The sequence below is a fragment of the Danio rerio genome, chromosome 8 (assembly GCF_049306965.1).
Source record: "Danio rerio strain Tuebingen ecotype United States chromosome 8, GRCz12tu, whole genome shotgun sequence".
NCBI lineage: Eukaryota > Metazoa > Chordata > Actinopteri > Cypriniformes > Danionidae > Danio > Danio rerio.
The window spans coordinates 44,180,942-44,206,222 of NC_133183.1; the positions used below are offsets into that span (position 1 = coordinate 44,180,942).

General features: G+C 33.7%; 1 protein-coding gene across 2 annotated transcripts in view; it reads right to left on the bottom strand.

The window, feature by feature from the left end:
- slc12a5b (solute carrier family 12 member 5b) overlaps nt 1-25,281 on the bottom strand; it is a 106,582-nt gene that overhangs the window by 31,851 nt on the left and 49,450 nt on the right. For both annotated transcript variants that reach the window (NM_001302243.1, XM_009304148.4), the window contains 6 exon segments: nt 761-1,008; nt 4,340-4,470; nt 5,286-5,340; nt 8,185-8,331; nt 11,354-11,485; nt 11,582-11,682. In NM_001302243.1, the coding sequence (NP_001289172.1) occupies nt 761-1,008; nt 4,340-4,470; nt 5,286-5,340; nt 8,185-8,331; nt 11,354-11,485; nt 11,582-11,682 (814 nt within the window).

The window sequence follows — 25,281 nt, forward strand, 5'->3', positions numbered from 1 at the left end:
TTAAGACATTTGTTGAGGTGGTTATGATTAGTAAGGGATATGATTAAAAACAAAATTCAAATTGTGCCATTGATCTCTCACTCCACAACTTGTTTCAGAACATTTAAGTTTCTTTCTTCTGTTGAAAACAATGTATATCATTAAAAATAGCTGAAAACAGACACTGACTTAGAATATTTTTCAAAATACTTTTTTTTTTTCTGTGCAACTAGAAATACAAAGAAACTTCCAAAGATCTGGAACCATTTCAGGGTCAGAAAACAATAAATGCACCTTTGCCTGAGAGCTACAACTTTTCAGAATATAGTCAAACAGAGTAATTTAATATTAAAATGTACTAAAGTACCAAATAAACAGCCAAAATGCTGGTAAAATAAGCAATTAGTTAAACGTAAGTACACTGTACTTACAGCAAAAATATTGCACCAACACAAATCGATTAAAAGTTAAATTAACAAATGAAAGTGGATTGAACATAACATAAATATGTTACACCCAAAAATCATAAGAATGGTGTGGTTTCAGCTGTTTTTTAAATAAGTGGTTTAAAAAAAAGAAAAATTATATATATATAAACCCCCTTTGAATTTTTTCTTTTTAAAATATTTACCAAAAGCAAGGAACTTACCAAATTAAGCCTTAAAATATTATTTACTGTCATCATGGTAAAGATAAAATAAATCAGTAATTAGAAATGAGTTATTAAAACTATTATGTATATATTATATTAAATTTATATAGATTGTATAAGTCTACTTACGGAAAGTCAGGTGGATCAAAAGAAGTCTTGATGACCCCCGCGTAGATAGCCAGGATGGAGAGAATGACGCAGGCGAGGAACACAAGAGCCAACTTGTTGACATACTTCACACCAACAAAGACGACTATAGCCATGAAGGTGAGAACGATGGTACCGTACACGCGCATGTTATTCAACAGCGCTGCCTCGGCTTCTGACCCCTCAAGACCCTCCATTTTAAATATGGCAGCTGATGGAACAATGTAGATCTACAAATAAAGAAGAGAAAAAAGTAAAATGAAACCACTTTTTCAGTTGAGAATGTAGTTGTTTAGATTGCAACTATGCAGTTTATCTACAAGGATAGTGCCTATTTTAAATATTTATCATTTCTGAGAGACAGCGCGTCATTGAGCTGACGGTTGATGTGAGTTACTATTTGGTTAGCCATCTGTTTGTTTTTGACGAGTCTCCTGTTTTCGTTACTGCAGACTAGTTCAGTAAAAAGAAAAAAAAAAAGAGACATGCTTGGATGTGTTTAGCATTTTACCTTTTCACAAACAGTAATCTGGTAGTATTTGCACTGCTTTGGCTTTTTCGGTGTTAATTATTGTGATCTCCCGATTGCAACAAAGAAATACTGGGAAATCTCTGTAGACTGATGGCATTTCAGTTCAGCCTTATAATCTTAAATTGTCTGCAAAATCATGTTTAGTCATTAGTTAAGATATTATGCAAGAGAATCATTAATTCAAATACTAGCTCAAAAGTGACAGTGGAGAAGTAGCAACGGTTTTTGCTGTACTGACCGTCAGCTGCAGATGTAAAAGAATGGTGGAAAAAAGTAGTTCCTCATACAAAAAGGATTTTGAGTGTTTGATTTTCTTTTTTATTAACATGATTATACCGTCAAACGGTTGTATAAATGCAATATTACATGAGTATTAGTGCGATGTGGCTGTATATTGGTACTAGTGGGACACTAAAGCAGGTCGCACACCAGAAGCACCGCTCGGCGCCGCGACACGGGGGGTACATGACAGTTTAAAGTATCACACACCAGACGCGCACATTCGAATGATATTTAACATGAAACTAATCAGATGGCGATCTGTGGCGCAGCTGAAAAATGAACTGCGTCCTGAGCCGTCGCCGAGCGCCGCCGACAGCCGCCGACTTGCGGCGCCGGTGTGTGTATCCTGATAGAAACCTATGTTTAGAATTCTAAAATACATGGCGCTGCGTGGCGCTGCGTGGCGCTACGTGGCGCGCCGCTGAGCGGCGCTTCTGGTGTGCGACCTGCTAAAGGCATTCGGCTTGTGGCTTTGTACCAATGCAGACCACCCACCAGTGCCGATATACAGCCAAATTGCACTGCTTCTCGTGTGATATTGCTCATATATATCATTGATTACTGGAATTTTTCACACATTAATTTCATCTAATAAACAAAATGGAAATACTGTGGTTAAATATTAATATTCATTTACTGAAATCACGGAAATAAACCTAGTAACACAAAAACATTGTATCAGTTTATTATAGATTGATAAAAAAATGACAGAAAATACTGTATTGCAGGGCAACGCAGTAGCGCAGTAGGTAGTACTGTCACCTCACAGCAAGAAGGTTGCTAGTTCGAGCCTCGGCTGGATCAGTTGCCGTTTCTGTGTGGAGTTTGCATGTTCTCCCTGAGTTCGTGTGGGTTTCCTCCGGGTGCTCTGGTTTCCCCCACAGTCCAAAGACATGCGGTACAGATGAAATGGGTAGGCTAAATAGTTCATTGTGTATAAGTGCGAATGAGTGTGTGTGGATGTTTCCCAGAGATGGATTGTGGCCGGAAGGGCATCCGCTGCGTAAAAATGTGCTGGATAAGTTGGCCGTTCATTCTGCTGTGTCGACCCCAAATTAATAAAGGGACTAAGCCGAAAAGAAAATGAATGAATGAACTGTATTAAAGAAAAAAATTTTGATTTTTGATTTTATAAATTTAATAATAGCAATCTTCCTTTTGCTAAAAATAGAACTTTAAGTTTCCACAATATACATCTTTTATATAGGACACAAAGTCTATTATTTATAGTTATGCATTAAAGTTTTTATAACCCATGTAAAACATGATCATAAATCATGAAAAAGATCATACATTTTTCATGTTATTTTACATTTAGATACTGTCCTGAAAAAAAAGTATTTGGTGTAAACCTCCTAAAGCATGTGGGTCCATTTTGACATAAGTGATACATAAAAAGGCATTGTTTGTAAAGAGAAAAAAAAATGCTTACGTTTTAAGACTTTAAAAATATCTGACAAAGAATTGAAAAAATACTTTGTCAAATTAAGTTTATGCAAATAAAAGTAGTTAGTTAAGTTAATTCCATTTATCTCAAAACAGTGAATACTTGTCACTGTAAGATTACATTAAAGTAAATTTCATACAATAATAAATACAAACTGCTCAGAAAAAAAAAAATTCTCTCCAAGTACCACCATAATGACCAGTATTAAAAAAAAAGTATGCCTAAATTAAGAAGCCACAGCTCTGCACAGTTAAAAACGTGGCAGATTAATTCTTATTATTATGAATATTTATTAATGTCAGCCACTTTAAACATTTATTTTATAAATAGTTTGAACATTAACACTGCACTGTGCTTACGGGTTTAAAATAAAACTGTCAATGTTTAAATTAAAATGTGCTTTTTAACATTACAAATATCCCTGTTCTTAAATTGTAAAAAGAAACTGCTTTACTTAAATGGAAGGCATTACCATAAAGTAGCCTGTTCATCAAAACCTGTAAATGTTCCTTGATAAATTTTTGAATATATGATGCATGTATATATGAGTTATTTGCATAAATTTGAAATCTAAACATTAACTTGTATTTTAAAGATATGAATTAGATTGATATATTTAAATTATAAATTAGATCTGTTTACTGCATCTTAGAGTTGGTTTTGTGTGTCAGAAAAGCAAGTGATTTAAGATTTATCAGTCAACATTTGGATATAAAAATACGGGATGCGCCCCCAACAACCGTTACAAATATGGGGAGGAAATTAGCTTCAAATGATAGAATACATAACAAACATTGGAAAATTTTAAATAAAATAAAGCTTTAGCTTATTAAAATCAATTTACTGATCACATTGGTGTTAGCGTACTCGTTAAAGGGTTAAAGTGGTAATTTTTTTAGCTTAATTATTCAGCGAGTCCTCCGCATACCACTAGAAGAAAGCCTGCATACCACTAGTGGTACGCGCACCAGTTTAAGAACCACTGCAATAATATGTTCAAGTCATTTTTTTCATTGATAATGGTTTGCTTTTTTGTTTAATTTACATTTTTATCAATTCCTCAACATTTTTAATAAAATAAAAACTGTGTCTCATATTTTACTAAAATTACTAGCATCTTGCATATTCATCAAGCGGTAAGATCTGATATCAAACAAAAGAGATGCAAAATAATGCAATTTATCATTTGGACCACTGGCTACTGAACTCTTCAGCTCTGCATGAAATGCCTGCATAATGAATTGTGGCTTTAATTTGTTGAAACTAATAGCACATTCAGTAAAACCCAATGAAATTGTACCAGCAGGATTTCGATGCACCCCAAGATGTACATGGCTCCAGCAAAAGTGGTGCCCAAGAAGAAACAAATGCCAACAGCTCCTCCAAACTCCGGTCCGAGTGATCGAGAGATCATGTAGTACGAACCTCCAGCTAAATAAACAGGGAAATTCACCATTCAATGCACAAATATAAGCAGTTGATTATTTAAGCATTATAAGTTGTCATTACATTTTCTTTTCTTTAAAGGAGACCCATCATGCACGTTTTAACAAGATGGAAAATAGCTCCCTGATGTCCCTAGAGTGTTTATGTAAAGTTTCAGCTTAAAACACCACACACAAAATGTTTTATAACTCTTTGAAACTGCCCCTTTTAGGCTTTGATCCAAATTGTGCTGTTTGGTGGCTGTCGCTTTAAATTCAAATGAGATTGAGCTCTTTTCAAAAGAGGGCGGAGCTACAAATGCCTGTGTGACAGCATAGTGGCAGATTCAAATACAAGATAATGCTCTGTGATAATGACGGGAGATCATTGCTAGTGGGCAGGGCTTTACCCCCTTGGATGACACGTTAAAAAGAGAGAATGTTAATCAATGTGTTTCTGCAGTGTTTTTATGAAGTGTGCGTATATATATATATATAAAAAAAATACATATTTTACCATTAGAAGCTTGTTATATTCACAGACTGTTGCCATACAGCTGTGTTTAAGCCCCTTATAAAAGTGCTTTTTGCATAATAGGTCCCCTTTAAATATAGTTTTTACACAAATCTACAGGTTCCTGTTATTTCAAATAAACACAGATCCAAACATGCATCCAGGCACATATAGTTATGAGTCCAGAGCTGATCTTAGCACAGTTGGGAGCAGTACAGTGTATTGTAGCTAACTGCCCATGAAGAACAACAGGACAGCTGTCCTCTGGGCGTTTGCACACATATACAAACACTGCGAATTCTGCTCACCTGGCACAACTCCATTGGTGGCAATAGCACTCATTGAGATAGCAGTCAGCATAGTCTGTAAATAGAGTAAATAAAGATCAATGCAGAGGGGACAGTGAGTGACAAAGACAAGAGGCCCCGCTCCAGCCCTCCGGTGACCCGTGAAAGAAAAATGTACTTATTAGAAAATAAACACTGAGTACAGTTGTTTGGCCGTGGCTTTGCTATATAGCAGAGTCCCAGGACTCGTGATTTAAAGTGATGTACATGCAGAAACAGTACTATGTGTAATTATACAATACACATTTGATTAATGGTGATGTGTCATATTTTAAATGTTGATTACATATTGAAACACTTTACAATGAGGTATAGGGGTATATAGGGATAAGGTATGAGAATGTCAATCATACAGTTGACATTAGCCATTGTCTTTCACAGTAGTCCAATTCTATGGAAATCATTGGCTACCATCAATTGTTTGGATACCAACATTCTTTTGTGTTTAACCAAAGAGAGAAATTTATACAAGTTTGACAAACATAAAGTTGAGTAAATACTGAATATATCCACATTTCGAGGTGAACTGTACCTTTAACTACACTGTAAAAAATGGCTGTAATTTCAACAAAAAACTGCTACAGTAAAAATCTGTAACCTGGTTAACAGAAAGTATAAGTAATATATACCATGAATAACTGTAAATTGTTCCCTGCATGACTTTTTGTTGAAATTACCATGATTTCTTACCCCCTCCCCCCTATTAACTATGTACATTAAGGGCTCTATATTAACAGTCTAGATGCAAAGACTAATGCGCAATGGCGTAAAAGCATTAAGAGCATGTCCGAGTCCATTTGCTATTTTAAGAATGGAAAAATATGGTTTGTGGCACGGCGCTTGGTCTAACAGGGTTGTGCTTATTCTCCTGATGAGTTTATGATGGGTGTATTTTAAGTATAACCTGCCCTAAACCAATCAGTCTCATCTCATATTCTCTTTAAGAGTCAGTTAAGTGGCGCATTTGCTATTTACATTACTGATTTTAAAAGTGGAAAAAAATTTATGGAAAAACTGAACGCTTCACTAGTGAGAAAACAGTTAAACAGACCATCTGCACAAGGATAAAGAATGAGCCTTCTCTATTCGGCCTCTTTACTTTTTCTTTACTTTGACTCTTTACTAATTTAGTAAATTATAAATTTTGTATCATTTTAACCTTTTTTTTTCCATGTGTAAAGATATTTGTGTATTGCTGAACATCCCTTGTGTATTAAGCATTTGAACCTGCAAAGGTACACAACTAACGTACTCTGCACTGGACTTTAGACCAGCTTTTACTTGGTCAATGTTTATTTCAGTTCCTCAAAATAGCAATGCTCCAACAATGCGCCTCAACACAACTCCTTTAAAGATCGCACATGAGTCCAAAAAGTGGTGCAAACGGATTTTCTATTTAAACAATGTGGCACAAAAAGTGAATTATAATGTTGCGCTAATCTGAAAATAGCAACAATAGACAAAACACATATTGAGCCTTATTGCGCCAGGTGTTTGATAGGGCCCTAGAGGCTTATGTTCTCTAATGTTGATAAATAATGTGTTTAGTAGTTAAGTGAATGATACAGACATATATTTATTAGTATATTTTGAAACTGACCATATAAAAAATTATTAGCAAAAAATACATGTTTTTAGAATTAATAAGCACTTATTTTTAAATGTTTAATCTGATATGATGCTGTTTAAAGTTTATTTACAACCAAAACAACCAGAAGCTTTACAATTAAACAAAAGTCAAGTGCAAAAACATATTATAAACAAACCATGTTATCTTTCTTTGCTTTCTTAATCTAACATTTTTTTAAACTAGAAAGGCATATGTAAACTATATATATGATTTTTAATATGAAGAAGTTTGTCTGAATTTTTCACAATATTCATTTAAGCTGCATTTGTGTGTTTGGGTTTAAACAATTATGTTATTTTATTACTGAGAGGTCTAGATAGGAGTTGTGCAAACACTAAGCTTTGTTTCACAGTGGATGTGTTTTGTTAACTCTTTCAAACTATAAATAATAAAACCAAAAGTAAATATATAAAAACTAAATACAAAAGTATAAAACAAAAAAAAAAATATTTAAACAAAAATTAATAAAAAAAAAAACATTAATGAAAGGTACTAATACTAAACTAAAATGTATAGCCAATTAAAAAATATTATAGAAACAGAAACATTTTTAAAATACAAAACTATAATAAACTTGCTGTGCTTGCATGTGCGCATGCTTGCTTTAGTTTGGCAGGGTCAAAAGGGCATGACAGGGGATTTATGTTGATAGAATCTAAAGGGACAGCTTTCAGCTTTTTGACTTCAAACAATATTAAAAGAGAAATGACAGGAGGGCAAAGAGCTCACAGTGGGACAGCACATATGCTTACATAATGCTACTAAAACTCACAAAATACCTCAAATATATTACTAAAATGTGACATGAGCACGCACAGAAGGCACACACGCTATTGTAATCACAAACATACAAGAATGGCTTGTATTAAACTAGCAGCTCTGAAATGGTGAACATTTAGCTTTATGTTCTTGGCAGAAACTCCATCTGGCACACTCGCTTACTGACTAACCAAAGTGACTTACAACAAAGCGATTGTATAACTGCAAGCATTTTTTTAGTTAACAGTGCAGAGAGCTAAAAGGAAACCCTAAGGTCTCAAGAGGGAGTCTCTGAAGGTCTTGCTTCATAATATAAATAAAAAATTCTGCTTTCCAGGGCTATTTGTTGGCATAGATGCTATAAGCTACATTCGGATCTGAAGAAAAGTGTGGCTATTTGTGGAGAACTTGAGCAATTGGAACTGTGTGTAACAAATCCCAAGCGTACATGCATATGAGTCTGAAACTAACCGTGGAGCAGCACATGAAGACGATGGTGAAGGTTCCCAGGACGCCTCCAACACCCACTAGCCAGGTCATCCTGAGGAACAAAATCACCCCAAGGATGTTTTGAAGACATGGTAGGTAAACGCCCATTATTGTGCCCATACGAGGAGCCTGTCAATGAAGAAGTCAGCAAATCAGTAATCAGGACACCGTGTAAATCAATAGTTTGAAACATAAAAGTCAATGTCACTTATAGACAGCATCATTAAATGGTAGTTTTAGCTGATTGTTTGTGAACATCCACCTTTGATTGGGTGCCATTGATCAATGTACAAAAGACCTAACATGCATATAGCGCTCTATACACCTCATTCTGAAATGCAGATGTATTTCAAATAGTTAACAGCAGTGTAAAATAACAAATCAAAAACACTCCAATTACTGTAACTGAGTAGATTTTCTCAGTAGTTTTAAAAGTGTGTACTTTTACTTTGCCTTAGGCAAATTTTTAGCTCTGTATCAGTACATTTACTCCACTACTTTCCTTCAACCAGCAGTCACTACTTTATTCCTTTCTTGTCTATGCTGTGTTTTCTGTACAATCAAATCACTCATAGAAAGTAAATCGCATCATACTGAACAACCTTAAGACATGGGTGCTTTAGAAATGCAGCAAACCTTTCCAAAATCATGTCCAAAATCTTTACACACAATGACCCAGAGACTGTTTATCTGCTTGTTAAGTGTTACGTCACTCGAACCGCATTCCGCGTCCAAGCTCCCTATCAAACTTTATGGGGAGACAGTCATCAAATGGTAATAATAAACATTTACAAAGCGCTGTAACGTTTTTGAAAATCACAATCGCAATATATATAACCATGCTTAATTTGCAATGGCCAGCAAGTGATAAGTTTTTTTAAAATTGGTAAAATTTTGGTATTTGTGATGCAGCATGTAAAGAGGCACCATGATTACACCATGATTAAAAAGTGGCCATAATCAAATATTTTTTCAATTAAAATGAGTAGCGGCTTGGACTCAGAAACTGTATTCCATATGTCAACGATATAGCATGACTTAACAAGCGGATAGACTTCATGTTACTGATCAGAAAATTAAGGATGTCAATTGTACGATGACTGAAATCGCCAAACAGCCTTAAACAATCACTAAATGGAACGAATGAAGAATGGAAGGAAGGGCCAACAAGGAATGGAAGGAAGGACCAAATGAATGAAGAAAATATTCAAGGAAGGATTGAACAAACTAACAGACAAATATAGGAATGAACGAATGAATAAATGAACAAAGAACCAAATAAAGGAAGAAACAAAGGTATAAATGAGAGAATGAATAATTGAACGAATGAAACGAGGAACGAAGGAAAAAACAAATTAATAAAGGAACGAACGAACAAACAAACGAACGAATGAAGGAAGGACAAAACAAACAAACAGTGGAAGGAATTAATATAGGAAGATCACTAAATGAACTTCAGAATGTTATGTTTACACATCCCTTCACAAACTGCATGTAAACGCATCAACTTTTCACAGTGTAGTACTCACTACTCGCTCCTCTTGAGTACTTTACAAGGGCTACTTTTTACTCATACTTTGAGTAATTTACAACAGATACGTTTACTCGCACTACATGTTTGGGTAAGTAATAGTACTTTTACTTGAGTATGATTTTTCAGTACTCTTTCCAGCACTGATAGTTAATAGTAAAATTGTTGTGTGTAAATAATATCTTTACAAAATCAAACAGCGTGGGCTGTATTTCTCAAAACTTTCTTAAAGCTATGTCATTCTGAAGCTGTGCCTTAAGCTGGACATGTGTTTACCACTATCTTTGATAGGTATACCCTTACATACCCTTACAGCACGACAAGAAATGTTATACCCATTGTTAAGATGTATATTTAGATACTTTATAGCCAACTATGAGACGACATTGTCTGGAAACTGAAAAAATGTCGATTCCTTCAAGATTTTGTTTAAGAACAATGCTCATGAGAGTTTAAAGTTAAAGTTCCTGGGACCATTCATTGCAATAAAGATCCAGTAAGTTAAACTGTAAGTTAAAAGACATAATAAGGATGCAATACAAATGGTATTGAAGCAATTTTGCAACATTCAACAAGAAAATAACATGTTAATCAACAATACAAAGTTAAAATATGAGACAAATACAAATTGTTCACTAAAATAAATCTAAAAAGGATTTACATACATATTTATATTTTTATATATAAATAAAAACACTGGTATTATTTTATAGTTTATTTTAATATTAAATTAGAATAAAAAATTTCCTATTTTAGCCATAAAAGTTCAAAACACAACAGTGTGTTTAAGTCAGTTCAGTGTAGATTTGGTTAAGTTTTATAACAGAAATTTCATTGTGATCGATGTGCAAAAAAAAGAAACGTTTTTAATATCTTACAATTCTGCCAAAACAATCTTTGCTAACAAGCATACAGTTAAAAAATACAACACTTCACAATACTATGTTGTAAAAATACAATATTTAATAGTTTACATGGAGACGATTTAGAAATAATAATAATAATAATAATAATAATAATAATAATAATAATAATAATAATAATAAAATTGAACCTCCAAAATGGTGATACATTGAAATATGTTCCATATTTGGCTAAAAACAGGGTCACACTTTATTTTGATGGTCCTTTTCTTGAATTTAAGTTACATTGCATCTACATGCCAATTAATTATCATTAGATTATATGTAGACTTTTAAGTTGGGGTTAGGTTTAGAGTTAGGGTTAGTGTCAGTTAAATGTCTGTTGAAGGAGCAGTATCAACTGATATTAAGCAGACAGTCTACTAATACTCATATGGACCATCAAAATAAAGTGTTACCAAAAACAGTGTCATGTCCTCATAATTTTATTGATACTGCAAAATTGTAAACAAACCATGAAACTATGAAACAAATTCAAAGCAGCCCTACAGAAAAAAAAGAGTCATTATTCAGCTCAAGTGAGTTTGGTATTGATTCAGTATAGCTCAAAATTTAAAATGAAAGTAATTCAGTTCAGCTATCATAATGCAGCTCTTTAAAAGGAAATTATGTCATCATCCAGCTCAACTAAATTCAAGCTTATTCTGATCAAAAATTAGGATTTGTGATGATTTGGCAGTTGAAGTGTTTTTGTCACCTGTGCAGCTTTCTTGCGTGCCTCCTCATTGTTTTCTGCCTCTTCATGCTCTTTACTGCCCTGTGTCAGGTTGGAGTAGTTGGCAAGACTGCTCAGCAGAGAAGATACCATGGGACTAGTGTCCATCTCCTCCTACAAAACACACACACACATACCAACAAATATGTAAATTATCAATCTACTGTTACCTTTTAAAACATTTTGAAATTATTAGCAATACTGGGATACCTCAAACAGAGCCATGTTTTTCCCATCATACTGCTGGCTTTTTTCTACGTCACTGGTGCTGCTGTTGATGAAAGGGCTGCTTTCCTTGGATGTTGCATCTCCTGTGAACATATAAAAGTGAGACAATAATATTTATTAGCATACAGTTGAAATCAGAATTATTAAACTTTTTTTTTTTTTTTAATATTTCCCAAATGATGTTGAACAGAGCGAGGAAATGGTCACGGTATGTCTGATAATATTTTTTCTTCTGAAGAAAGTCTTAAAAAATAAAAAAAGTTTTTAATAGTTTAATAAACATTTTGGCTCCTATATTATTAGCCCCTTTATGCTATATATATATTTTTTTAATTGTCTACAGAATAAGCCATTTTTATACAATAACTTGTCTAATTATTCTAAATTGTCTAGTTAACCCAATTACCCTAGTTAAGCCTTTAAATTTCATTTTAAACTGTACAGAAGTGTCTTGAAAAAATCTAGTAAAATATAATTTACTGTCATCATCGCAAAGATAAAAAAAAAATCAGTTATTAAAACTATTACGTTTGGAAATGTGTTAAAAAATGTTCTATTTGTTGAACAGAAATTTGGGGGGGGGGGGGGGTGGGCTAATAATTCAGGGGACTTAATAATTCTGACTTCAACTGTATATGCTGGATTGCATGTGCAGTGAGGATAAAAACTGAGCTTTTAGAACACTTATTATCTAAAAACAATGTATTAACATTAGCAAGTTATTCAGAAAAGTTTGAATGGCTTAATTTAGCAAAGATACAGTACATTAATTTGTAAAATGTGACAATGTGTATTTACATTAATTTTATATTCAAAATATGTTCATTTCAACTAAATACCAACTCAGGCTCAATATTGATTTATACCCCTATATACATTTGTGGAGATCGCAAAATATGTCCCAGGAGGTTCATTTTTTAGAGTTTTTGTTTTTGCCAAATCACCAGAAGCCACTGTGTATTAATCTTGCCATGATAGACGGTGTTGACGGTGTTACCGGTTTTAAGACGCAACACCGGTGACATGACTTTTCCACCATGACATCATCTCCACGTTTTTTTTTTTTTTTTACAGTTTTCGTTTTTTATTAAACATTTATTTGAATTAAATGGAAAATACAATTCTAAATTATTCACTTAAGACGAGAGCATACTATAAATAAAATCTGAGCTACAATGCATCATATTTCATTTATCACGTGAGGAAAACGAGAGAAGTGGACTTTACAGAAAGAGAATGGCGGATGATTTAGTGTCAAACGCAATGCAAAAGCACCTGTTTATTTATAATTTATATACGCATATTCAACGCACCTGCTTGATGTTTAACTATGGGTGGGTCACGGGTATATAAGATCAATAGCCATAAATAGGCAATGCATACTCTCATTTTAAAAATCACGCAACCATTATCTCACAATGTTTATTAATAAATAATCTTATTTTTTATTAAAACGAGTGATTTAGCAATGCCATGTCATTAATAAGCCAACTGCAGAGAAACAAAGCAACCATCGTGGCAACCGCAGTGATCTTTTTTTACGAAGTTCAGCTGTTCTTGCACTTGATTATTATGCGTTTAATGTTAAAAAATGAATAATGAATGTTATATCACCCGACAAGAGTGTATCCTGTGTATGTATGTGTGTGTGTGTGTGTGTGTTGTGTGTGCGTATTTTATCACTGAAGCCGCTCTCTTCAAAACCCGAAAGTTGATTCGTCTGTCTGGCAATATTTCGGCTTTTAAATCAAATGAAAAGTTAATTTAGATGAGCCAATATTAAAAATAGCAGCAAAGTAACTGTGATGTGCGGCCACACATCGAATCTGAGGTATGATCTTATCTCTCTCTGGCGTTCATCCAGACATCCATACAGACGCCACACAAGTCTGAGACTGGTAGCAGCTGACAGGTAGAATAGCTGAAGCGTTTGCAAAATCTGTCAAAATACAGCTCTGAAATTGACAGGCATAAATGTCTTTGAGCCAAAAAGTCTATAATAATTATATTAATTCTAATAAAATGAAAATCAAAATAAAGAATTCATGGCATTTTTGCATTGCAGTTTGATAAAAAATATACGGAAGCGAAAAAAATCAAAGGGTGGCTAGTTAGCATTAATGTGTTTTAATATAAATACAAATATGCTGATCCTGTTTAAGCTTAACGGCTATATACGTCGCCAATAGGCAAGCCATTCAAAAACTTACTTAATTATTTTACTGTGCACTGGGTTATAATGTATATTATACAATAAAAACTAAATGTAGCATGCCTCACTGTCATTAAACAGTAGCTGTAGCTGTAGTCTATGCAGTGTGTAAACTTACAGGGAGGTGTTGGTCAATAGTCAAACTGCGCACCACTTTATTAAATTCCAATATCTCTGAGGGAGATTGTTTTATCAGATAGCCAATATTAACCTGAGAGATTTTACAAATAAAAGGTATTTTAAAAAGGAACAACACGCAAATAACAAAACAAATAAAACTGGTCTCGTGGAGTTTATTACTTGATCTTGCCAGTGTATGCCGTGTAGCGCCCTTATGCAGCGCGTGTTGGCAATTATTGCAAAACTGAAAGTGAAAGTATAATACGCACGCTTTTATAAGTTATTTAAAAGCAGAAAAAAGAGAAAAAGCGGAAACCGCCACGATGATACTGGTATTACTGGTGTTGTCATATGTCAATTAACCGGTGGGGAAATTTCCTCATCGTCACAACCCTACTGTGTATACTTTTTAAGATCTCAAATCTCTCTCTCGAGTGCCATTAGCGCCTACTGTTCTTGCTTAAATCCACTAGAGGCCGCTGTCTACTGATTGACTAACCGATAACCCCCACACAGCTCTTTTGCCTTTTTTCAAGAATGAGTCGTTTATATGTGTTTTAACATCGTTTATTCATAACAAACATAGGCTATAGGCCACTTAGAAGTTGGAACAAAGAAATAAAATAAGTCCTCCGTAACATTGTAACATCTCAGCACTCAAAAATAGGCCTAGGTACATAGCATTTAAATTGGCCAACACACCAATGAAAATTTGTCTTTCGTAACAAATTAAATTAAAATATTTTAAATGATATTAAAATATTTCAAATAAAATTTTTTATTGCTCGTGCTGCTGCTGGCCAGGATGCATACAATAGTACAACTGATCTGGCTAATTTTGCAAGTCAAGTTTTGGGTAGGACTGTTTGTTCATCTTTCACCAGCCAAGAACATCCATTTCATTTTCCATGACAGTGGTTTCAGTGTAGCGAGTGACCTCATCATTCACCTTTGCAGGGATGGGTTTTAATGTTTTAACAAACTATTTGATTACTTTTCTCGAGCTTATTGAAATGCATCACATGACAAACTAAAGCGATGGGTCCCGTCAGGTTCCTTCAGGTTCGTACAAAAATCTTCAGCTCTGCCACAAACGATTGACCCGATCACCCTCTTCCATAAACCCAACCTACAGTGTTTTCAAAAGCAATCTAGAAATATATATATATATATATATATATATATATATATATATATATATATATATATATATATATATATATATATATATATATATATATATATATATATATTTTTTTTTTTTTTTTTTTTTTTTGGCTGCCTGATTTACCATATTTTTAGATCTTACCTCATTCTCACCCTGTTATTTACCAGTTTATTTTTTTGCTTTTTGTTTATGTACATGGCGAGCTTCTGGACAAACTGGTAACAGTGGAAAAGCCATCCATAGAGCCATCCGAAAAAAAACAGAAGCTCTTGGCGGAATCATACCACGCCGTAGCGTTCATTTTAAAGACAAAATGCAGCCATTTGTAGCTCTGGGTACATAATTCATGCTCTCTAGAAACGTAAACAAGGGTACGTTTTGACATTGAGCTGGTAAATGAGCTGGTAAATACATCACAGTTTACACAAAAACATATATTAAGCAGCTTTACGAATAATAATACATGTTTCCTGAACATCAGCACAATTACTTTCTAAAAGATTATGCTCAAAACTGGAGTAATGGCTGCTAGAAATTCAGCTTTGCTATCACAGGAATAAAACAACATAATTTATTAAATATTTATAGATTGCTCAGCGTTCATCAAAATAAGCATCAAGCAAACACACTGCATTAGTAATTTGTCAGACATTGTTCCCAATAGACTTGCTTACATGCCATCAATGTCAACACATCAGCACATAATACTAAAGAACAATCTTGTAGTGTCATCATCAGATTGATAACATTGGCTCAAAATGTGCTGTTTTTGTAAGAGAGGCTTGTCTCGCAACATCTCTTTCAGATCTCACACGAACTACAAGTGCTGCGTATAGTACTACTATAACAAGTCATTGCATCCTCTTGTCTACTGGGAGAAAAAAGAACAGGAAGATTTCCATAAAGAAACACAAAGCATCACCACAGAGAGATCCTTGTGTATCAGTGTGTGAGTGTGGGTGAGGAATTCCTGGATTTCTAGATACTCTTCCATAGCAACAACCCGGTTCTGAGCCTATTTTTATACTAGCGTGTTCAGCCGCACATCTTTTATCACGGAAACCTTTGATCAGTTAATTCTGAAGCGTAGTGCAACACAAACCCCTCACAGGTTCAAAACGACATTGTTGTGCCCTATAAATATGTCATGATTTTTTAATTGTGTGTATCTCTAAATTGCAGCGTGTGTTGTAATTTCTTTCGCATGCTGTCACCTCCCCTGCCTTCTCTAACATAATTATATGTAGGAGCATGCTCATTAAATGGCCATGGGAATCCTGCCTCTTAGCTTGCCTGGTTTAATCTGATGTATTAGTTTAATTAATCATGCTTCCTGGCAAAGCTTTATACATTTTAATTTACACAGCATTTGCCTGCTTATTGACCTGCGACCCTACGACCTTTAAACACACAATTCATCACCTTGTAATTTCAACTGTCAGCGCTGAATCAATACTCCGAGCCTTCTGCTTCCTACAGTAGATTTGAAACTCAAGGACACGCAAAAGAAAATCTCAGACACAAAGCATTAATCACTTCAACTCTCTGACTCTATGATGAAATAGTAAATAATTATTATAAAAGTATAATTATTTGGTCTAATTTTCATCTTTTTGTTGATTTTACACTCTTAGAAATAAAGGTACATGAGCTGTCACTCAGGTGGTACCTTTTCAAAAGGTATACATTTGTACTTAAAAGGGTATATTTTAGTACCTCAAAAGCATACATTAGTACCTAAAAATATTAAGAGAAAAACTTTTGTACTTTTCAGGTACTACAATGTACCCTTGGGTCCCACTTTATATTAAGTGTCCTTAACTACTATGTACTTACATCAAAAAATAAATACAATGTACTTACTGTGTTTATAATGTATTTGAGAACACGTGATGCTTTTGAGTTGGGATAGAGGTTGGGTTATGGACAGGTTTGGTGGTATGGGTAGGTTTAAGGGTAGGTTAAGGTGTAGTGTATTTACAAATGTAATTACAAAAGTTAATTACAGATGTAATTACATACATGTCTTTAATCAAGCATAAGTACACAGTAAATACATGTATTTACACAATAAGTACATTGTAACAAACTATTAATTCCTGTGTAAGTACATATTAGTTAAGGCCACTTAATATAAAGTGGGACCCCCTTGAGGTATTAATATGGACCTTTTAGGTACAAAGTTGTACCTTTTGAATAGGTACCACCTCAGTGACAGCTCGTTTACCTTTATTTCTGAGAGTTTACTAAGTTTACTCTACTAACTCTGGAACTCATTTATTCTTCTCATTAATTTATGAAAAAAAAAAATATGCAGGATACACCAACACTAGATTTATCTATCAGTTATTTGTCAACCCTGTTATGCAATTTCTGTAAATTTGTCATTCTTTTTTAAAAACAATAATACGTTTTAGACTTTCCATGTTGTATCTGGTTTGAGGTTAGCATCTTGAACTAAAGCACAAAATGGTGAAATATATCAACACTGTTACTTTAAACTCTGTTAGGGCTTTACAAATGTTAAACAACAATTACATAACCAATTGTCCCTCAGCACATTCAAGCATTATCCATTATTTTCTGTTAACAATAAATTCCGTTTACAATATTTTAGTGGTAACAGCACTGTTTTAGCATTGCTTTGCCTGCAGTAAAATCAAGTTGAGGACTGAACTCACTGTAGTTTGTCAAATAATGCAGCTCTTGGAAAACATATTGCACTTTTGACACAATGTTTTTTTTTTAGGTAATGTATAGTTGGCTGTGGTTTAGAGCGGATACTGCCTAATTGTAAATTTGTTTCAATGGTTTCGGAGTTGGGAGCTCCAGGACGTTCACCCGCCTTAAATCATCACCATGGAATTACAAGGTTCTATCTGCGTTCTGAATGATTTTGAGACAAAAGCTTCAAGTTTTTGCATTCCATGTAGCAAACAGTATGTGTGTAACATTTTTTTTTTTTTTATTAAAAATCTTAAAATGTAAACAACTTAAAAAAAAAAAAACATCCCATATTGTAAATAAGTTGTCATTTAATAAGAATATGTCAATAATTGAATTTTGACAAAAATGTCAACCTTATAACTCTAAGGTGACAAAATGTCACAGATATGGATTAGTAGTAGCTTTCTGCGCCTATCATCAATCCACATGGTTAATCAGCTATACTAATAGAGGACTCCAGATCCATATCTGTTTTTACATTACTGTGATGGTTGGGTTTAGGGTTGGGGTGGAAGTTAATGAAATGCAACTAATGGGAAATTTAATAAATAATATAAATAATTCTCGTTAACTTCCGAAGCTGTACGTTATTAATTAGGTGAATAACCATGTAGATGGATGATAACAGCTTTCTGAGCCTACCAGTAGGTGCAGAAGGCCTCTACTGGCCCATATCTCTCAGCTGATTACCACTGATAATGCCCATTTAATCGAAAGATAACATTTGGCTGCCAAGTCAGTGGTCAATGCCCTTGTTCCTGGCCAGAGCACCAACATGACAGACACGTATTATTGTGGATGTGTCTCTACAGTTGTTAAAGGTGACATACAATTCATTTCTGGTATATCTAATGCCAATATTTGGTCACAATCATCTTTTATTTGTCCTAGAGCAAAGAAATGTAACTGTAATGTACATTTTATAACAAACACAAAACAATATATTCTGAAGGTTGTTGAAGACCAGCAGCTGTTGGGATCCATAGTAGGAACAAAAAATTTAACTATTACTATTTTATTAACAATGTAACACAAACATCTTTGCTCTCACATTCACTTGCTCTCACATATTGTCACATTCAGTATATGTATTGACAGGCCTTTCTTGTTATTTTAAATGTTTCTTGAAATATTCAATTCAATATATTGTCTTAAATAACTCAGCAGTGTATAAGTATTAGTTTGCAATAAATTCTCAGAAAGTTGTACACACTGAATCATCCCACTATTTGGTTTCATCACCCGGTTCATGGAGTACATACAGAAATGTGTTTTCTCTGTAATCTTTGCTAAAACTCCTACTTCTGGTTCTCTTGACACACACAACCCACATCCCCAGCAGACTCACACTGTAATAAGCAGTAATGAGAAAAAAAGATTGAGTAAACAGATTGAGATAAATCATAATCTCCGACATCTTGTGTGCTGTGTAGTTGAAATTTATAACCGAAGCGTTTGCTTCAGTTACAATCCCCAAATGAGGCACTGAGCATCTCCAGGTCTATTATGTGAATCATACAGATATCAAAGCTTGCTTGGTGAGGGAATTGAATGGGGTCTGCTGATTCTGCCCTGATGTCCATTCAAATGTCTCTGGTTTTGTGATGTTGCAGAGGCATGAGCAGGACGATAGGCAGTAGCTGATGAATGTACATTTTAAATGTACAAGCTATTCTTTTCAGTGCATTTTTTCACACTCTAAAAAATGATGGGTTATATAACCCAAATTGGGTAAAATATGGACTGATATGGTCAAATATAGAATAACATGGTCATTGTGTTTGTGTGTGTGTATATGAAGATTTTAGATGCAAAAACCTCTAAATGCTGTCTGACACAAAGCAATGTAGCATTGGCTTACATTGGATCTTTTAATTAAATTTAACAAATTAACCTAACAGTTGGTTTAGTCCATATTAAACCCAGAATTGGGGTAAAAAAAAAAAAAAAACAGCAGTTTTTGGAGTGCATATACTTTACCCTTTTAAAACTTTGAGAATCAAAAACACACACACACACACACACACACACACACACACACACACACACACACACACACACACAAACACACACATGCACACGCACAGGCACACACACACACGCACACACACACACACACACACACCGTAATACACATTATTACTTGTAAACTAACATCATACACTCAAGAAATATATTTCTTTAACTTGCTCAAACTACTTATTTAAAATGAGCTGAAACAACACAGTTCTTGAGATTTCATTGGGACAACTTAATTGTTTTATGTTTGATCCACATAAATCTGTGTTAAAAAGTGTTAAGTTAATGGATTTGTGTTGGGACAACAATAATGAATTTTTTTACAGTGCATACAATTAAATCATATTTCTATAAAAGATATATTAAAATAAAATATCAGTAATATGAAGTAATGGGTTTATTCTGGAAAAAAAAATCTAGGTTTCAGGTTGCTCACAATAACTTCATGTTGTTCCAACACAATTTGATTAAGTTAAAAAAATGTTTTTATTAAGCTAGGTAGATTAAACAAAACAATTAAGCTGTGCCAAAAATTTCAAGAATTGTGTTGTTTTGAGTTGAGTGTAAATACACTAAAAAAAATGTTGGGTTCCACACAATCGGTTTGTGTTGGGGCACCATAAAGAAATTAAGGTAACTTATTAGTTTTTACAAAATTAAGTGGATTGAACATAAAGCAATTAAGTTGTCACAAAAAACTCAATAATTGTGTTGTTTCAGCTCATTTAAAATAAGTAGTTTGAACAAACAGCAAACGTAATTTTTTGAGTGTAGACTAAAAGCCTGATTATGATACTACTTCAAAAACCAATTCATTAAGCAAGAAGATAATATTGCACAGCTTTAATTCTAGAGGTATGGTTTGTATTTGCCAGCCATTTGTAGAACAGCTGCAAACAAACTTAAAGAGCAACCACAATGTACCTCCAAGCAACATAAAGTAGCCTTCATGGATGAATCATTATTTTAAAAGAATCATTGGAGTGAACGATTCAATTGCTTCCTTGTAGAAAATGTTTTGTTCTTAAATGTTCTTTAAAAGCTCAGAATAAATCACTGAAGTCCCGCTTGTCACCATATTGTTAGCTAAATGCTAACAATGGATCCTTTTCACAAGACTGTTGTGACGTGTTTAACGGTCATCATAATCTCAAATCCTTGAACGTTTTTAATAATTTTGATTAAAAAAAAAGTATGAACATTCATATCATCTTTGTGTCAAATTGCAAAAAAACTACTGCTTATGCGAGGTGTTTCTAATGCAGTGTGTATGGGTTTAAGACTAAATTGGATGTTTATTCAGTTCGATCAGTCTCACACTATTTCTTTTTTTTTTTGTTTTGTTTTTCTGAAAGTCTTGATTACACCATCAAAAACAAATGAATGTACTAAGTTTACCTAACCATACTGAAAAACCCGGGAATGTGAAAAGGGTCTATATTGCTAATATCTACAGTAATCTAGAAAAAAACTAGTGCATTGGTCTTTACCTCTAACATTTCCTTGTTCTTCAAATCAAATCATTATAGTTGAGTATTGATGAGCAAAATTTGCATGATGAATCATTCATTAATTTTCCTTCGGATTAGTCTGTATTTCAGAGGTCGCCACGTTAGAATAAACCCCTAATTATTCTGGAATATGTTTTATGAAGCGGATGCACTTTCAGTCAAAACTCAGTACTTGAAAACACTCATACCCAGCAGGCATATGACGTTATGAGACATTAATATTAGGTTTTGATTTGGGTCGTGACATCAAGTGACCAAAAGTTAATGTCCAGCCAGCATCTAAGGACAATGTTATTTTGACATCCAATAGTGACATCATATGACACTGATATTTGCTTGATTTTAGGTTGTGTTGGAAAATGACCAAAATCCAATGTGGAGTCAACATCCTAAACCAACATCATATTGACGTCAAATGCTTACATTTATTTGCCAGATTTGGCAACCAAAATCCAACGTCTGAAAGATGTCATAGTGGTAACGTCCACACAACGTCAAGCTGTAACATCATTAGACGGTGATATTTGGTTGAATTTAGGTTGGATGTTGGACATTGATGTCGGCCTGACGTTGCATTCATACATCAACCCAATTTTTATTTCCAAACAAAATGCAACATCCCCACACCATTGGGGTACAATATCAATCTGACATCATATGCCTGCTGGGATACACACTCATTCACACTCACATTATACACTACTTAGTTTTTTGATTCGGTCACACTTTATTTTGATGGTCCGTTTGTTCAATTTAGTTGCATCTACATGCCAACTAATTCTTATAAGATTTGAAGTAGACTGTTAGGTTGGAGTTGGGGTTAAGGTTACTGTAAATTGACATGTACTTGTAAAGTTTCTTATAGTCAGTTAAATGTCTGTTGAATGAGCAGTATCAACAGATATTAAGCAGACTGTCTACTAATAGTCAAATGGACCATCAAAATCAAGTGTTACCTTCAATTCACTTATATGTTTTTGGACTGTGGGGGAAACCGGAGTACTCAGAAGAAACACAAGGAGAACATGCAAGCTCCTCACAGAAATGACCAGCAATCTTCTTGCTGTGAGGTGACAGTGCTAACCTGAGCCACCTTGCTGCCCCATTATGAATCATGCAAAGCATATTCAAGAATTTATGTGAATATATGTACTATATTTCATATATTGAGCACAAAGTCAACAAAGAAAATTATAATTAGTGATGATAAAAATACAGAATGTGTTTAAAAAAATTGCCCAGGAAATAGGATTTTTTTGTGCATATTTAATACAATTCAGCACACTTCTTTTTCAAAGATGACTTTTTATTGTTGTTTGTTGCCTTTTTATATTGCTAGCAAATAAAATGTAACAAATTATGCTGTATATTCTTATATTTTAAAAATATAATTATATAACACTTGACTAATATCCAGTGTTCAAAGACAAATATATTAGTAAAAGTTAAATGAAAAAAAAAAAAAACTCATAGAACAACAATGAAATGAAGCAGTATAAAGCAGAAAGCAGAAAAACTAAAACTACAAATAAACAGTCATGTTGCTCAGATACAGCTGGTAATATGAGAATGTTCAGAGAAATGAGACATCACTGCACTTGTTCCCTCTAAGCACCTTTGCCTTTCTCTAATCCACAGTTTTAAAATCTGCTTTTCAAAGCTCATTTCAGCCCATGACATCAAAGTAATCTGCTTTTTAAATTTTAATGTTAGCGTGCCCCTTTCTCTTGCTTTTGTGTGGTCATATTTAGTATTTTCTGTGTAAGAATCAAACTCTGAATGTTTATAGCATGAATAGGATCTTGATCCTTGTTATAAAGTGCACTTTAGCATACATGTAAAATGAGTATTATTATGGATATACTTAAATGTACTTCAATAGAAAACATTTTCATAAAATAAAACAGAAATTTAATAATTATTAACCTAATTGTTACAAGCTTTTGAACAATGCAATGCATAATAATAGTAATAATAATAATAATAATAATAATAACAATAATAATAATAATAGTAACAACAATAATAATAATATTAATAATAATAATAATATTAATAATAATAATAATAATAATAATAATTATTATTATAGTTTATTATTGTTATTATTTTTATCATTATTATTATTATTATTTGTGTGATTGTTGTTGTTGTTGTTGATTAATTATTAATTTGACTTTATTATAAAGTGCACTCTTTTCAATTCAGAAAATCTTGATATTAGAGACACCGCTGGCCATTAAGCTAACTTGAGCAGCAACTATTTTATTTATTTTTTAAATAACAATAAAACAAAGTAAAATCATATAAAACAGAAAAAATACATGTTAATGCACATAAAAACACCGTAAAGAAAGCATCTAAGCATAGCGATTTGAATGTTTGCAAAAAGTCTGAAGCATTATGCCAACAAATGAGGTAAACATTCTGTTAAATGTCATATTTTACCAGATCCCAAATATAATATACATTCAAACTGCCATAAAAGTTTCATAAATACGATGACACTCATGGCAGTTCTGTTATAAAGTATATTAGGGAACACAAACTACATAGATTTGACTTCAGTTCAAATGAATCCCCATTCTTATAACTCATTGGTGAAGGATTCGGATTTCTGCTTTCCAATCCGTCTCATCATGGACCAACGTTTATCCTTTTCATCATCCTGTTTCTCAGTATTTAACTGTGAATTGATTTTAACTAATGAATAAGTTAAAACTGCTTACTGTAAGAATGTTCTGTGTCCTTGTTTCTCTTTTTGCCTGTCTATTTTAACTTTGTTTTCTGGAGACACACAAACCAGGTCATAGGTCATGGAGATCTCTCTCTCTCCCCATACAGAGGAGAAGAAGACACCTGTTCTAGTTGTCCTGATATTGCCTATAATATTATAGCTGTTTGATTGATCTATTTTTGAGTATAATAAATTTTAATGTAATTCCTTTTCGTGTGGAGATAGACTGTGCGTAGTAAAGATATTGCAGCAGACTGTTGATGGAAACAGTCTTGAACCAGCCTGATAACACAGCTGAACGTACAAGAAACATCCTTGAGTCTTTAACACAGATGGTCTTTTGTGTCTATTGTTTTCCTGGTTTAGCTTTTTACAGGTCGGAGATCAGCTCCTAATAACTTAAGGCGACCTCACCTCTAGTCATCAGGTCGCCATCCATATCTGGAGACAGATACAATGCTTTCTTTGACGCACGCATTAAGGCCATCCATATCTGGAAGTAGATACTATATTTCTTTGACGCATGTATTTAGAATTGTCTATTTCTGTTGTAACCAATGAGAACTGTTTACCTGGATCCCACCCTTTCTGGACTTGTGTAAAGAGTATAATTGTTCGATTGTTGAAACTGTAAGCAGAGCGGCCTAGGAACTCATTGAGAGTGTTGAAGCTGGCTTCTGCGAATGAAACTGCAAACTATCTTCAGTAAACTTAATTAATTTTTTTTAAATCTCTGACTCCGGCTCTTCTTCATCAACCAGACTGGTCATTCTTTGGGTTAAACTGTAAACTATCCCTACATTGGCTTTGCTGAATGGTTGTTGAAATATTTATTCATTTAATTCATTTTTTTTTCTAATAAAACAGAACAGAAGGAGAGGCTCTTGAGAATGTGTGAAAATGTCACATCTGTTTGATTTTCTGCAAAAGTGTCCTTTATTTACAATCTACAGTCTACATGTGTTCATAGGAAGTCTTGGAAGGTCTTTATGTTTTGTTGCATAGGGTTTACACTAGGAATGTCCCGATCATGATTTTTTGCCATCGAGTCCGAGTCCAATATACCGATACCGAAACCCAATTGTATATTTCTATGATACATAAAAAAAGTATAAAAATGGGCGAAGAAACTGATCCAGGAATTTCTTTATTTTTTTATTTATTTCACCTTATTTTAAAATTCAACAA